Source organism: Phyllostomus hastatus, unplaced genomic scaffold, assembly GCF_019186645.2.
Source record: "Phyllostomus hastatus isolate PE091 unplaced genomic scaffold, TTU_PhHast_1.1 phas_scaffold_78, whole genome shotgun sequence".
In the NCBI taxonomy this organism is placed as follows: Eukaryota; Metazoa; Chordata; class Mammalia; order Chiroptera; family Phyllostomidae; genus Phyllostomus; species Phyllostomus hastatus.
The window spans coordinates 79,979,389-79,994,352 of record NW_025334041.1 but is presented as its reverse complement, the minus strand read 5'-3'; the positions used below and the strand labels follow the sequence as shown (position 1 = coordinate 79,994,352).

Below are 14,964 nucleotides of genomic sequence, written 5' to 3'. Positions count from 1 at the left end.
AATGTTATGCCAAAGTTATAGGGGCAAAAAGTTGAAAGAGTAATTTAAAATTATTTCCGTTCCTCCAGTCATTTGAGAAAAGACAGACCATAAGTAGATAGAGAGCCGATGGAATTACAATTTGCAATAGGGTAAAAACTTACTTTTATATTTTACATTCTCTTATCTTTCAAGTTTCATGTTTGGAGTCTAAGCAGTGTTCCTCCCAATTTTTTAAATCTGACTAGAACACTATAGATCAAATGTCAAGATGTAAAACTGATTTACAACCTGGCATGTGAAGAGGGAAAAGAGACCGGAAAAGGTAAGGTCGGGATCCAGGCCTCTGCTGTCACACTTCACTGCAGGTCAGGACTTACAGTGGGAATGGGTACCACTGAACTGGCACCCCTAAATGCAACGGGACAACGAAGTCCCCGGGGGGCATGACCTAGTGCCAGCACTTAATTGCCAAAAATAAGATAGGCATGGTTACCACAAGGGACAGCAGTATCGAAGTCATAATAAAAATAGTTTGATTCAAAAGCCACATACCATGCTGTCAATAATCACAGCATCCTGAGGAAAAAAAGTACATGAGCAGGCTACTAAATTCGTACTTGATCTGTATAAGTGGGAGAGTGCTACATCAAGTGAACATCAGTATACCTTGAATCACCAGAAAAGAGTCATGTCACCCTAAGCAATTCCTGGACTTGAGCCAGTGTACAGACCCAGAACCCTGTGAATGAAGGCAAGTCAGATCCCCTTCAGGAAAGACCCTGCTAAACTATCAAGCATGTACACTCTTAACCTTTCACTGGTCTTCTCCGAAGAGACAAACAGTTATTTACCAAGGAGACTGTGCATTAGGGAAAGTAAAGTAGTCTGATGGACTGCTGGACCTTGCCTCTAAAGTGATATGAATTCCTGGAGATCCAAAACATCACTATAGTCTACTAGTCAGATTCTTGGGGCTCCTGGCAATTAACGGACTTTTCAGGTCCATTTCACAGTGGGTCCAGTAGATCCATAAACCTATCCCGTGGTTATTTCCCTAGTTCCAAAATACATAATTTGAAGAGACATATTCAACAAATGGCAGAATCTAAAACTTAGGTAATTTTGTATTTCCAGTTAAAAAAAAAATACAGCGTGCAGCCTTCTCCAGCAAAGATGCCATTTCCTCTTGTCCATGGGATGTTTGTTTTTGTTAAGGAAATGTACCCAGTGGTGCCCTCTCTTCCACAGCTCACAACAGTAATGAGAGGTATTATGTGGGGATACTTAAAAAGTATTTCACTTTAAAATATAGACAATGGGACAAAAATAGAATTTTAAAAAAATGTTCACTTAAGCAAAAATAAGATCTCATTATATTTAGCATATATGCATTCTAGAGAAATATCAGCTATTCTTAAAATCACATATTAATATCTTATTCATAAAGAATACCCTATATATATATTTTTTTAATTCCCACTTATCATGAACAAACACTTTGGGAAAATTTAAATTGCCTCCACTTGTTAAGAAAATGAACTAAGGGCTGTACTAGATCAAACTGGAAATTTGTGAGATTTTTCTGTAACCCATTTCTTCTTTACAGTTAATACCAATAAAAGAATGTGAATTCTGCTTTCTTTGAAATGTGAATAAAATGTTCAGTCAAGGGAGTATTTTACAAATCCTGGGCATTACTGAAATATTATTGTGTCTGGTACCCAAACTAAATTATAGCTCAGACAAGGGACTGAAAGGTCAGGTTTATTATTCACTTTAGTAAAAATGTAATCACAACACTTGTCTCTACATCAGGGAGTATTAGAACCATTAGAATAATAATAATAACAATGAAAATAATACAGCAACACTGTATTTTGCATTTTCAGTAGCCAGTAGGGCTTATGGCTAATATTTATATTTACACTGAAGCTTTTAAAGAAGGAGTTAGAGTAGTTTTCAAATAGAAGCTCATTAATCACTTCAACAAGTTAGTTGGAAAGTTATTATCCCAGTTCAATAGATGGAAAAATTATATCACGGAAAGGTTAGATATATATTTACTTGTCCAATATTACAGAAGTAAAGTGAGTCAGTTTCAAATCTCTAAGACCTCTTTTTCACCCCTTGATCTAACCACTGGACCAATGCAATTTCGGTCCATGTTGTGGTTTGACCATCAACCTAAAGTACTTTAAGGCTGACCTCACTGCTATTACTTTTACAGACCTATGAACACAAAGAAAATAACAATTTTTCATCTATGGAGACCATACTAAAAAAGACTCTGGCATAATTAATTTATATTTGTATTTTTTCTTTTTTTAAGTCTTCTTAGAAACATTTAAGAATAGTTGATGCCACTTTCAAATTGTAAATATCAAATACTTACTAGTGAAATACACCATGATCAAATTTATGCCAAAACAAACAAGCAATATTTTCAGGGCTTTATTTGAACATAAATGTATTTAATATGAGTCAGCTACAAAACAAAAACAAAAGTAAAAAATCAACTTTCAATAATTCCCAGCACCGCAAATACTTAGGTCTCTAGAAGAAAATAAAATAACCAATATTTTAGGAAAGTGACTTGATGGAAGAGAGAGGAATTGAAAAAGCAAACATAGAACTTATACCCAAAGGTCACTGCTTATTTTTTTGTTTAAACAGTTTTAAATACATTAGTGCAATTTCAATGCTTTATATGATGATGCTTAATTTTAAATGAAGACTGCAAAATAACAATTGTTATCCCTTAAAAGGAAAATAGTGAACATTATTACACATCAACTTTCCAAAATAAAACAATTTCAGTCATTCCCCTTCTTTGTCTATATCATTTGCCACTCCCAATTTGTATCTATATTGCTTTGCTCTAACCTTAAAAATGACCCCAAAATGGAATGAATTCATAACTATATTCCCATTTGAAAGTATACATTTGAGCCCTGGCTGCTGTGACTCAGTGGACTGAGTCCCGGCCTGCAACAACCAAAGGGCCGCAGGTTCGATTCCCAGTCTAGTGCACATGCCTGGGCTGCAGGCCAGGTCCCCAGTAGGGGATATGTGAAAGGTAACTACACCTACACATTGATGTTCCTCTCCTTCTTTCTCCCTCCCTTCCCCTCTCTCTAAAAATAAATAAATAGTTAAAAAAAGAGAATGTATATATTTGCTTGCTGAGATCTTAAGAGTAAATTTTCTTAAACAAACACAACTATATTTATTTTATTTTATCTAAATCAATATTCAAGTACACTGTAAAATTTAAGATACTTTTTAGTTTTTAAATTCAATTAGATTTGAAGATTCCAACCATTAAAATATTAAATAAAAATGATTAGAAATTTGTGCAGAAAATTTTGTTTTGGTTTATAGTTACTTTGTTTACTTCAACATTTTCTTTTAAAACCAAAGCAACAAAAATGTTTACTGTACCTTCCTTTCTTCTACAACATAATTTTATATTTAAAAACAATGAAAGAAAAAATGATGAACCTTCTTGCTAGCTTAATAATTACATCTTTATCCCTATCACAGAGGTTTGAGAATCCAGTACATACACAAATAACTGAAGTAAGGGAGAGAAAAGAGCTTTCCAAGAGATGGTAATTTAGATGTCCCAAAATTCAGAAAAAAAATCACAATAAATTGAAGCAATGACAGAAGAAACAAACTTATTTTGATGTCTTTAAATATTTTAATGTCTCCCACAAATATTTAGTTTTGAGGCAATTCATGTGAACTGAACAAGGTAGTAAAGAACAGGGTTTATGCAAAAGTATAATATATATTACTATCTGTGTGCAATATATATTTCAGTTTTTTAGAAATTGTTATGGGGAATATATAGGTGTTTAATTTTACACGGTTGTTTAAATACAATTATATTTCAAACTTATTTTGATATATATGTTTAAGAATACCATTTATATAATATTAAAATATAAAGACATCTCATTTCCATGTACAAACAATAATGGTAAATATCATAATCTTATTCAGTTACACATGTGATTATTATTTTTATCTGATATCTAGGCCTCGGTAATGTTTCATTTTCATCAAGCTTACTTACAATTTTGGAAGATTTTTTTCTGACTTTTAATGTTGCCATATATACTTTAATGTTTTATTAATGTATATATCTTTTTTATTGTTTCATTCCCAAACCTTACTTTTACCACTATTATATGTAGGATTTGACTTAAAGTCAAACATCTGTCTGTTAGAGGACTTATTTTCCATAGTTACATTTGTTTAGACCTTAATTTCTCTTGACAGTGAAAGCATTATTTTTTAAACTATTTAGCAGGAATATAAATCATAGCCTTGGCACATAAAAAGCAGTTTCAAGGATGTTAAAGCAGTTTACTTGAGAGTCAGTAATTTTAATACCATAGACAATCCTGTGCTTTTTCTCAACCCTCCTTTTAACTTTAGTTAAAATTTTAGTACTATGAGTGGATGAGAAAAATACCTTCATAATTTCTTTTTCATTTTAAGAGTATTGAGATTTTTATTAAACTGACCAAATGAATGATAGTTCTTTTGATACTATAATAAGCAATTTTGACTTTTAAACATACTCAACATCATTTTTATGCTTCTCACAGATCCAAAGCATACTAATTTTTCAAAATTCCCACTATCTGGTGATATACAGGTTTCCATTGTTTCACTTTGCTTTAGTGATTCATGAAACTCTAGAGACATGAGCATTCTGATGAGTCGCCATCTCCAATGCTAATATTACAGAGCAGTTTCTAAAGCATCAAACTATCCACAAATACAGTTACTGAGAACTAGGATGACTGAATTCTACTGAATATAGAAAAGTCTAAAACAGAAAATTTCTGGAATCAAATGAAGATTACTGGGGCATGTCAAAAGCTATGCATTCCTAAGACCACAGTCAAGACACCTCAACTCGGGATCCTAGAGAGCAGCCAATTATTATAACCTTCTCCATGAGTTGCGAACACGAACTAATTTTAGAAAAAGAAATTGAACCCTTTATCGTTATTTTAAATCATTCCTAAATTGACATGCCAGGCCTTTTGGCAGCTGTCACTCTGAAAACTCTATTCACACATAAATTTTAATTGGATCAAAATCAGACTATAGATTTTTTGAAAAGAAGTAACATTTTAAATGCTTTCAAATAACTAGTTACTTGGCAGAATTTAAGAGCTAGATAAATCTGTGTCTGTCCTTGCGTGTGCACATGTGTGTGCGGCACCTGTGTCACGAACTTGCCCCAGAAGAGTCTAATTTTTCCTTTTTTTATTAACTCATGAAGTTCTCTCTTTTTTCATTGACAATGCTTATAAATAATTCAGTTCTTCAAGCATATCCCATCTTGTTCTTTTGGTCCTGGGAATGATCAGAGAGATTTTTAAAGTTTACTAATCCGGCAAATGTTTTGATTTGGGATATACTGTGCTAGCTGAATGGACTCATTTATTTAATGATGGGTCACAGAGAAATGAAGTGACTACTTGAAAGTCACACCAAATATGACAATGTGTATTTTAAATGCTACTTTTTAAAGAAAGAATATTACACTATTTAGACATAAGATACTTACAATTTTAGAGAAGATTAAATATTTATCTTAAGGAGTATGTTCCTAACTAACAAACTCTGGTCATTTTAACCCAAGTTTTTTTTCCTCTAATATTTCAAATCTTCAAAATGGACAAAAATGTTAATAGGAATATATTTATGTTCTCTCCCTTCTCTTCCCTCAATCTTTCTCTCGGAACACATAGGCATACTCACATACAAACACACACACATAAATACACTGTATGCAAATACACAAAGTATAATTTCAATTATAACATTTTAACATAATATAGTAGTAGTTAGCCACCAAAATAAAGTCTATTTTCTACAGCTTTATATTGGCAACGTGTAAATTGAACTCAATGGTACTGATCCTGCTTCACTTACAATCCTCTCTGAACATATTATGCTTTTTAGTTCTCAAAAATTCATTCAGTGTACTTCCAAATGTCAACTTCTAAAGTGTGGAAAAATGTTAATAACTCCCTTAAGTCAATAGTTTGACCTGACCTATTACATTCAATAAATATAAACTGTAGAAATGTCTATACCACCCACTGCACAGCAGTGAAAGAAATAATAAAAGCCCCAAATAACAATCAATATATTTATATTTTACTTGAATCTGAAAAATATAACCAAAATATCAAGTATTTGGAAAATATATACCTAATGTCACCTGTACTCCCACTTTCTTAATGGCAGTACTTTTAGCTTTATGGAATCATTAAACTTTTAAATTTCAATTACTTAACTTCTAAAAACTATGGATGGAGGATCTCTTTAGAGACATTCATTTTTACCAATTTAATTATTTTTTAATTCAAAATACAAATGTAAAATGTTCTCTCTTGTCCTATATTAACAATGACTAATTTTATAAAGGTCTTTGCTATTTTCAATTGATAAATGTATCCTAGAAGAACCAGATATTCAAAATTGTGTTCTCTACCATCTGTATGTAAAATTTTGGTATGCAGAATGAAGTTACTTCACAATCCTGTAATATTTTTAATGAGATAAAGCTATGCAAAGTTCACAAATTATTTTCAAAAGTACGTATTAGCAATTTTTTTCTTTTCATGACATTTTACAAAGGTTTAGTCAAAGCTGTATCCTTTTGGCTTTAAGTTCTCTTTTCTGAGAACATATTGAGAATAGACAAATTAAATGATTCAGTTCAACCACACACACTGATCCACTCAAAGCATGATGATTGAGATGTATGTATCTATTAGAGTTGTGCCATATATCATATTAATTATTCATAACTATCTATTCTATTCCTCTTTTATAGATATAAGAGATTTTTACTGCCTAAGTTATTATAATATTCTCCTTCAAGTATTAGGGAGAATGTGCACAAGGATTTTTCAAAATTAAATCTTGCAAAGAATGGAGCCAAACTTTACTTTGTAAACTGCGTGCCATATTTGTGTGGTAGCTCACAGATATCATTCTAGTTATAAATCTTAATATTTTATTTTCTTCTTAAAAGAAATAGACAAAATGAATATTTGAACTATTTAGACCATGATAACTAAAATATAACATTAGTGTATAAGTGGAATTTTCAATTTAATGCAATTTTTTCAAGGCACTATCTTAGAAAATTAGCATTCGGCGCTAAGTTTTCTAGTTAAATATGTATGGCTTTGTTGGGTACAGTTTGACATTTTGAATAAGAAAAGAATTACCTCACAAAATTGTATTATAAATAATTAATGATTCTCTATTTTCTAAGCCACTAATAGGTAAGGTTTATGAAAACAACACCAGACGAAAATTTAGCCTACCACTATTGTCTTAAAAAAATCATAACCTTGGGCAAATCATTCATCTCTTTTGGCTTTATTTTGCAGAGAAGTTTTCTCAACAAGGAAAACCTTACTCCAGGGTGACAAAGACATAAGAGAAAATGATTGTTTTCATAACAATTTCTAAGAACTTCCTTTTCCTCATGTATCCACCTATAACTGTAATGCACTGAGCATACTGTCAGATAGGGGGAGTGGTGGCTACAATGTTAATAGTCATTTAAATGTAGCTTTCTTGGGGCCCTCACACTGGAAAGTGGAGTTACAGTCTTAAAATGGATAGCCTACCATTTCCACTCTTTAGGACATGGAGAGTTTGATCTACTTCAATAGGGCTGCCATTTTGACTCAACTGCTTCATGACAACACTTAATTACATTTTTCATTACTTAATGTCTTAACACCATATTCATCCCCAACAATGCCACTGCAATTTCATGACCATAAACTCCACTCTATAGAGCACATAGTATCAAACTGTGTTTCTAAACACTCATGTTTTCATGAAGTAAAACAGGTTTTTATTCTGTTCCTACCATGGTAACGCCTAGGTTCTTTGAAGAAATAATCTCTGGAATTTAAGATGCCTGAGAAAGTTTTGGTGCCACTGTTCTCAATTTTAGTACTTTAATAATCTTTCTCCTTTTGGGGTAGAATCCATTCCAATACAAAAGTAAAGAGAAAATTAAAGAAGTGACATGGAGCTGTCTTTTCTTTTTATATCACTAGCTTTTTAAAGGGATTTCAAACTATAAAGAGAATCTAGAATAAAGCAGGATGAACTTGATTTACTAATCACATATACTGTATAAATGTTGGCCTGCAATAAAAACATCCTTGTAAAGATTTCCATATAAAATCTTTTATTCTCTTTAATTTTTAAGGGCAATAGTTTACAAAGGTTTCTTTTAGGGATTTATTATCTGGGATTAGTTTTCTCCTTTTTAGTCATGGACTAAAAAAAAGAAAATGAACTCTATGAAGAACAGCTCAATATTGCAAATTATACTGAGTTGGAGATTATGTCGAACTCAATGATTTGTCTGAAAAATTTTCATTAGCATTTGCATTCAGACCATAGAAAGATTGTTATATATAATGTGCTAATATACATATATAATAATGTGCTAATATAAATATATAACTATAATTATATAAATATATTAGCACATTATATTTTTGCAACTGCTATAACTAATATTAAAAAAGATCAAAGTCTTTAAATATTCATTAAATTTTGTTTTGAAACAGTGATCATCTAAAATTGAACACTAAGACAACACAGTGCCAGAACTTAACTTCTCTTCACTAGTTCATTCCAGCAGCCGAGGCTCTGGCAGTCACTGTCTTTGCACTTTTTGATCAAGTTTACCAAAAGAATAATTTACATCATGTATTACCTATTGACAAGTTGAAATCTGTGACTATTTTCCTATTCATAAATATATTCATATAAGTGGTCTTCAAATTAATTAATCAGACACTGGGTCCAAACATTTTTTTGTGAAGAGGAAAATATTATAACATGAAATGCCTTCATTTAAGGCTCATATCACAGAAAAGCTAATACCCAGAACTCAAATCTCTCTCTTTTTATTTATACACATTTCCATCACTTAGTTTTGGATAAGTTTAACAAGAATACACGTCATTTCTTTTGGGGATGACAGCAACACTCACAAACAGTCCCTGTCTTGCCTGTCATTATGTCATTGCTAAATCACCCACGACATCATGACCTGATTTTAGTTTCCAGGAACATAGCCAAAAAATGAAATTTAAGTTTCATTCTGATTACATACAAATAGCCAGCACTTAAGAAAACCTTTGAAAAGTGATCAATGTCCAGTAATTTTTAAAAAATGAACAAGAAGGAGGAAAAAAGAAATGAAAGAAAAAAGGAAGGAAGACAGACATCTTTAAAAGCCTAATACAAGTACACAGTAGGCCTCTTTGACATTCTCTATGCTGGTATAATAACTACATGGCAAGTAACACGGAAACAGTTATCCTTGTGAGATCCCTGTTGCATGCTTTAGTTAAAACTAAAAATTTACAACAAAATCAACCATTGGGTAAATTGCTCTTTGGTTTAAATCTTTGTTACCTCCTGGAACTTTTGGTAAAAATCACTTTGTTTTTCTATCAAGCTACTCCCCTCCTTCTTTATTCCATCACAAATGTCAAACAACAAGAACCAGGCATAAATTTTAGAATGAGTTTTGTTCATGTGTATGTGTGTGAAGTCCAACCCCTGTATACAAACTTAAAAAGAAATGATGTTGTAACATAGTGCTTTATTCCAACTTAATCTCATCTTTGAATGAACTTCCTTCAAATTTCAACCATAAAAAAAAAAACAGTCAATTTCCTGGTGGTTGTAATTTAATTAAGTAACCTTTCACACTGAGCAAAACCCAAAAGCAAAAGGGTCATTAATCTTTCTAGTGATTAGAGACACCTAGAGCGCTTCAAACATTTACCTCTCCTTCCCCGCAGTAGAAATGCTTTTAGGAGGATCATGGTTCATACCTCGCATTCCCTGGAGCCAGAGATGGTATATGTGCAGGGCCCAGATCCATTAACGGATATATCCATGGTCTCAGAGTTTGTAGGCTTGTAGTCCACATAGTACTCCTGTAAAGGGGAATTCATTTGTCTTTCAGACTCTCTGGTCTTTTTCCGCCGTCTCTTCATAATAGAGTGCTGTTGAAGTTGCTTCATGCTGGCTGGGTAGCGTTTCCAAGACACATAGATAACCAAGAGGATCATGGCCACTGAGAGGAAGAGAGCCACGCTCCCTGCAATAATTTTATGAAACGAAACATGCTCATACTCTTGTTCTGTGCCAGGAATCTGAAACCCTGGGGAGGGGCTTGGTGTTTCAAGGGTGGGCTGGGTGGGGTCAGATTTAGAGAATGTAGGTTTAGGAATAATCAGAGGCTTCTGGGGAGTTTGGGGCACCAGGTAGGATTTTTCTGTGTTGACCACCTGGACTTCAGAGCAGATATTATATGTCTCCACTGCATCACTAACCTTTTCACCCTGGATATGCTTAGGTCCTGCACATATCATGGTGCTTTCCTTATTTCCCTTGAAATTCTTAAGCCAATAAAACAGAGGACAAATACTCCGACTGCATTCCCACATATTTCCAGACAAAGTAATGGATATTAATGATATCCATGCATTGACAGTTTCCTGTGAGATGTTGGTAAGCTTGTTGGAATCCAAATTCAATTTTTGCAAATTGGGCAGACATTTGAATGTGCCCGGCTCGATTCCTTGGATGTCATTCCCTGATAAATCCAAGTTGTGCAAGGAACTCCAAGTCCATGTCAAGCCTTGGCTAATGGAGCGAATCCTGTTCCATTGCAAGTAAATTGAGCGGAGGTTGAAGAGACGTGGAAAATGCGCAAAATTGATCTTGGAAAACTGATTGTGCTCCAAGTGGAGTTCCTTTAACTTCAAGAGGCCAGCAAAAGCATTTCGGGACAGGCTTCGAAGACGATTGTAACCCAAATCCAGGAAGTCAAGATTTCGACAGTCTTGAAAAACTCTTATTGGCACAGTCTTTAATGAGTTGGATCTCAAGTGCAAAATGATGAGTTTCCGAAGACCTTTAAATTGCTCTGATTGCAATGTCTGAAGCTTATTGTAGGAGAGGTCCAGATTGCGGAGATTGGGCACTGGATGAAAGGTTTTATTGTGCAGATAGGTAATTTTGTTGGAGCTTAGAATTAATTCTTTCAGTCTACGAATGCCTTGAAATGCATCTTCATCCACTGAGCTAATGTAATTATGGTCAAGATAAAGCCATATAAGCTGGTTAAGGCCGGCAAACTGATTGGATTTGAGTTTCTGAATGCTGTTGAATCGTAATGATAAGCCTTGTGATCCTCCAGAAATGTTCTCTGGGATATCTGCGAAAGCATGAGACTCACAATACACAATTTTGCCATCACATCTGCAGTTCTTTGGGCAAGCTCTCTGAGCCCCTGATAGCATAACAAGCAGCAGTGTAGAAAGTAGCACTAGCACCACGCGCATGCCTCTCAGCTGCGTAATTAAACGGAAACCTACAATGTTAAAAAGACAAACGCACATTGTAAAGCTATTGATACAAATCACCACCAGTTTACTAACATCAGGAACATTTCATCTGGTGTTGTAATGGGACAGTTTATTTAACAACAACGTGTTTAACATTTAAAGCTTTCTTGTCTTCTGTGCGGCATGTTTTCTATCTAGGTTTCATTCTTTGATTTTCAAACCGCCAGTGTCAGGAACCCAGAGCAAAGCTTTCCCGAGTTTCCGGAGTTCATGTAAACATCAGCACTGCAAGGCACAGAGCCTGTTTTAGCACTTAATGCCGACATTTTAATGACAATAGTATTTGGCTAGACACTCCGTTGAACACCCGGTACCAAGAGAAGTATTACTAAATCTTCTGGTAATGGTATAAATGTGACTTTGTAACCCCCCGTACTTGTACATCTTTCCTAGTTGAGCACACAGGCTGTGATTGGCAAAGGAGCTTCAGTCAGCTGTCAAGGTAACCCAGGTTTGCCTGCCTAAAATTGTGTCCTTATTGCATAATAGAAAAACAGTTATGAGCTCTGAAAAAAAAATGGCATTGGAACTAGCATGGACAGCCAATTAAGCACAGTATGAAGACTAATTACAGTCAAGGTACTCTCAACACTCAGGAAGAGCTGCCTTCTGTGGCTCTCTTGCCCAGGGATATACACAGATCAAGAACCCTGACTCCTGGTAACACGAAACGCTCCAAAGTTAAGATCCTCGGATTCTTATTAAATATTTAAGAAGATGCAAAATAACTTGTGTAGTATTAATTTTACCATTAATTTTAACACAGATGCTTTTGCAAATGCAGGGTATAAACAAGTAGAGAAACGCAAACTAGCATTCCCCTCCCCCACATCCCAACCTGCTAAAATTTCTCACTGACTTTTCTTTCCCCTACCTCCATTAACTTCTGAAAACCGGCAAAGTTGTAATGCATTGGCACTTAGCCTGTAATTCCAAGTCACGGTATCTTAAGGGACTTCTTTCCTCTGTCAACAGATTTATTAATTCTTAGTGGTAGGGGGAAAAAAAACTACTGTGTGCTGCGGTTTCTTTATTTCTCTTAAATATTCATAATTTTAACTGAGACGTAAATCAACCAAACCTCTAACCAAATAATAAATAAATAAATAAATAATAAATAATAAATAACACTCTTTTACTCAACCAGTTAAGTCTTTTTTTTTTTTCCTGTTTGAAACCCGATCTTGCTCTGTCCTCTTGCCAGCTACAGACTCATTGAAATACATTCCAGCTCTCCCAGACAGGAGAAAGGGGGGTGGAGGAAGCCAGTCACACTTGAAAAAATAAGACGGGCAAATGACTGCTGAAAATTTGGAAGCTGTGTTCAGGATACAGCTTCAAAGATAAAGCAAGCCCTTGTGCGACCTCTGATAAAGTAACGACCCCAGCCCTCCACAAACGCTGTAAAGTGTTAACAATCTTCCTGACAGCGACCTGAAATACACTCATAGTAATATTATCAAGAAATAGAAGCAAAAACGATATTTATCTCATGTCCAATTCCCAAGCTGTGGATACGCATACAGAAGAGACCGTCTTAAAGATATTTCTCTCGAGTCTAAGTCCGTGTTATGCATTTACGAATTAAAAAAAAACTATAAACAGGAAAATGATCTAAAAATATAATAGCAACTATACTGAGTCAACTGGCAAACTCAAAGGCTGCTGCTTTTTGCCTGTTTCACCGTCTTTTATCAGCTAAAGCCACGACTGAGGATCGGAAGCCAAGAGGATCAGCTTTGCTAACAAGGAAACAACAAAAGTTCACTTACCCATCCTTTGTCATCCAAAAACAGTTCCCCCCTCTCAGCTTTCTTCTTATTTGGTCTCTCGCGCTGAAACCACCACCACCTTCATGACACAGTGCGGCTGTCATTCACACCATTCTGATCTCGTATGTGAGCTAGTAGCCCCATACAAACTTCCCCGGAAAGGACAGGCAAAAAAAAAAATATATATATATATATACATATATGAAGAAAAATCAGCATGGGGTGGGATGGGGGGCAGGGAGAAGGAAGCCTTGGGGGGCGAGGGAGGGCTTCTAGGCTCTGAGGACCATTGTGTAATTCACCAGAGACCCATCAGCAGTAATTGGCAATCAGTGCAAAAGAGCTACAGCCCCATCTCGAAGGTAACCAACTTCTCTATAAAAAGAGGGGGGACAAAAAAAAAGAAAATCTTCAGAATACCTGGCATTCCTTATTGTGCTGGCTTTTGCCATTCCCAGATAAAGCAATTCATCCTCTGGATTTCAGTTCTTGAAGCAAGTAGGCCTCCTGTGTTGTATGAGACCCCAGTTTAAAAGCTATGCAGGCTAGGTTTATCCATTTAGTTAGCTGGTCAGGTTTAAAGTGTTTTGTAGCTGTGCTGAGAGGCAGCCCTTGTCTAATTCAGAAGGCTTTCCAGAGACTGATGATGCTCAGAGCTTGTTGGTGCTAATGCTTGAGTTTGTGATACACTGAGTGCCCTCCGCTGGAGAAAACAGATTGCACATTAAAGACGGGAACAAGTGAGCCTGTCAGTGGTGTGCAGCCTTCCCTCTCTCAGAAAGGGAAATTAAAGGCACAGGATCACTTTTTTCTCTCTAATATATATTATGGAAGGTTTATGCCAAGGAGTACCATTCTGTGATAACAATATTAAGTAAAACACTGCTTCCCTAAATATTATGCAATTAGTAATTTCTAAAAGTTGCCTTGAGCTGATGTATTTATTTATTTATTTATGCGTGCATGCTGCACATGCACATATCACAGGGAAATTATTACTTTTTTTCAACAACAGAAATAATTTGAGTTGTATTTATGCTGTTTATTTTATTCATTTACATTTTTTAAACAAGCCATGGAGAAGCAATCTTATTCAAGGGAAAAATGGTAATTATATCATTTTTAAAGATGGTTACATTGACAAACCTCAGGTCTAATTTTTAAATTCCCAACTTATGATAATAAAATAAATTCTGAAATTTTGTGCAATGTATTAAATATTCTAGATCTTACTTTCCAAAAGTGTACATTGTTAGTCTAAAAACAATTACCTGTAGCACTGTATTACCAAGTATGCAGTCACAATGTGCATTTCTAGGAAAAAAAATGTATGTTCTATGTCATTGTCATATTTCTCTAAAAAGTGCAGAATATCCTCGAAATTAGGAGGGATGAAATGGTGAAATACCCGAGATACGTATTTTTTAAAAATACTTTTTTTTCTGAAATTACTGAACTTTGTAAAAAAATAACACTACACTTCCATTTTGTTTCTCCTCTTTACTTGTTTATTTCATAATCCTCTGGCAAATAACTTTTGGAACAATCAAGAAGAATGAATGAATGTTACACAGAGAAGGACTGTTGGATAAGTTTGCTAACCTAATTTAGCAAGTGTGAGAAGTTTAAATGGATTTAACATAAGCAACTAGAATTACTGTGAATCACTGAAAATGAGTATTTTTTCTTGGTTTAAGACAACCAGC

General features: G+C 34.5%; 1 protein-coding gene across 2 annotated transcripts in view; it reads right to left on the bottom strand.

Moving 5' to 3' along the window:
- LRRTM4 (leucine rich repeat transmembrane neuronal 4) overlaps window positions 1-13,926 on the bottom strand; it is a 758,612-nt gene extending 744,686 nt beyond the window's left edge. The window contains exons 1-3 of one of the 2 annotated variants that reach the window (XM_045828590.1): window positions 13,679-13,926; window positions 13,259-13,407; window positions 9,906-11,452 (exon numbers count right to left, since the gene is read on the bottom strand). In XM_045828590.1, coding sequence (XP_045684546.1) covers window positions 9,906-11,452; window positions 13,259-13,262 — 1,551 coding nt within the window. In that variant the 5' untranslated portion in view covers window positions 13,263-13,407; window positions 13,679-13,926. The remainder of the gene's footprint in view (window positions 1-9,905; window positions 11,453-13,258; window positions 13,408-13,678) is intronic. The other variant, XM_045828589.1, reaches the window with a different exon arrangement.
- Window positions 13,927-14,964: the final 1,038 nt, after the last annotated feature.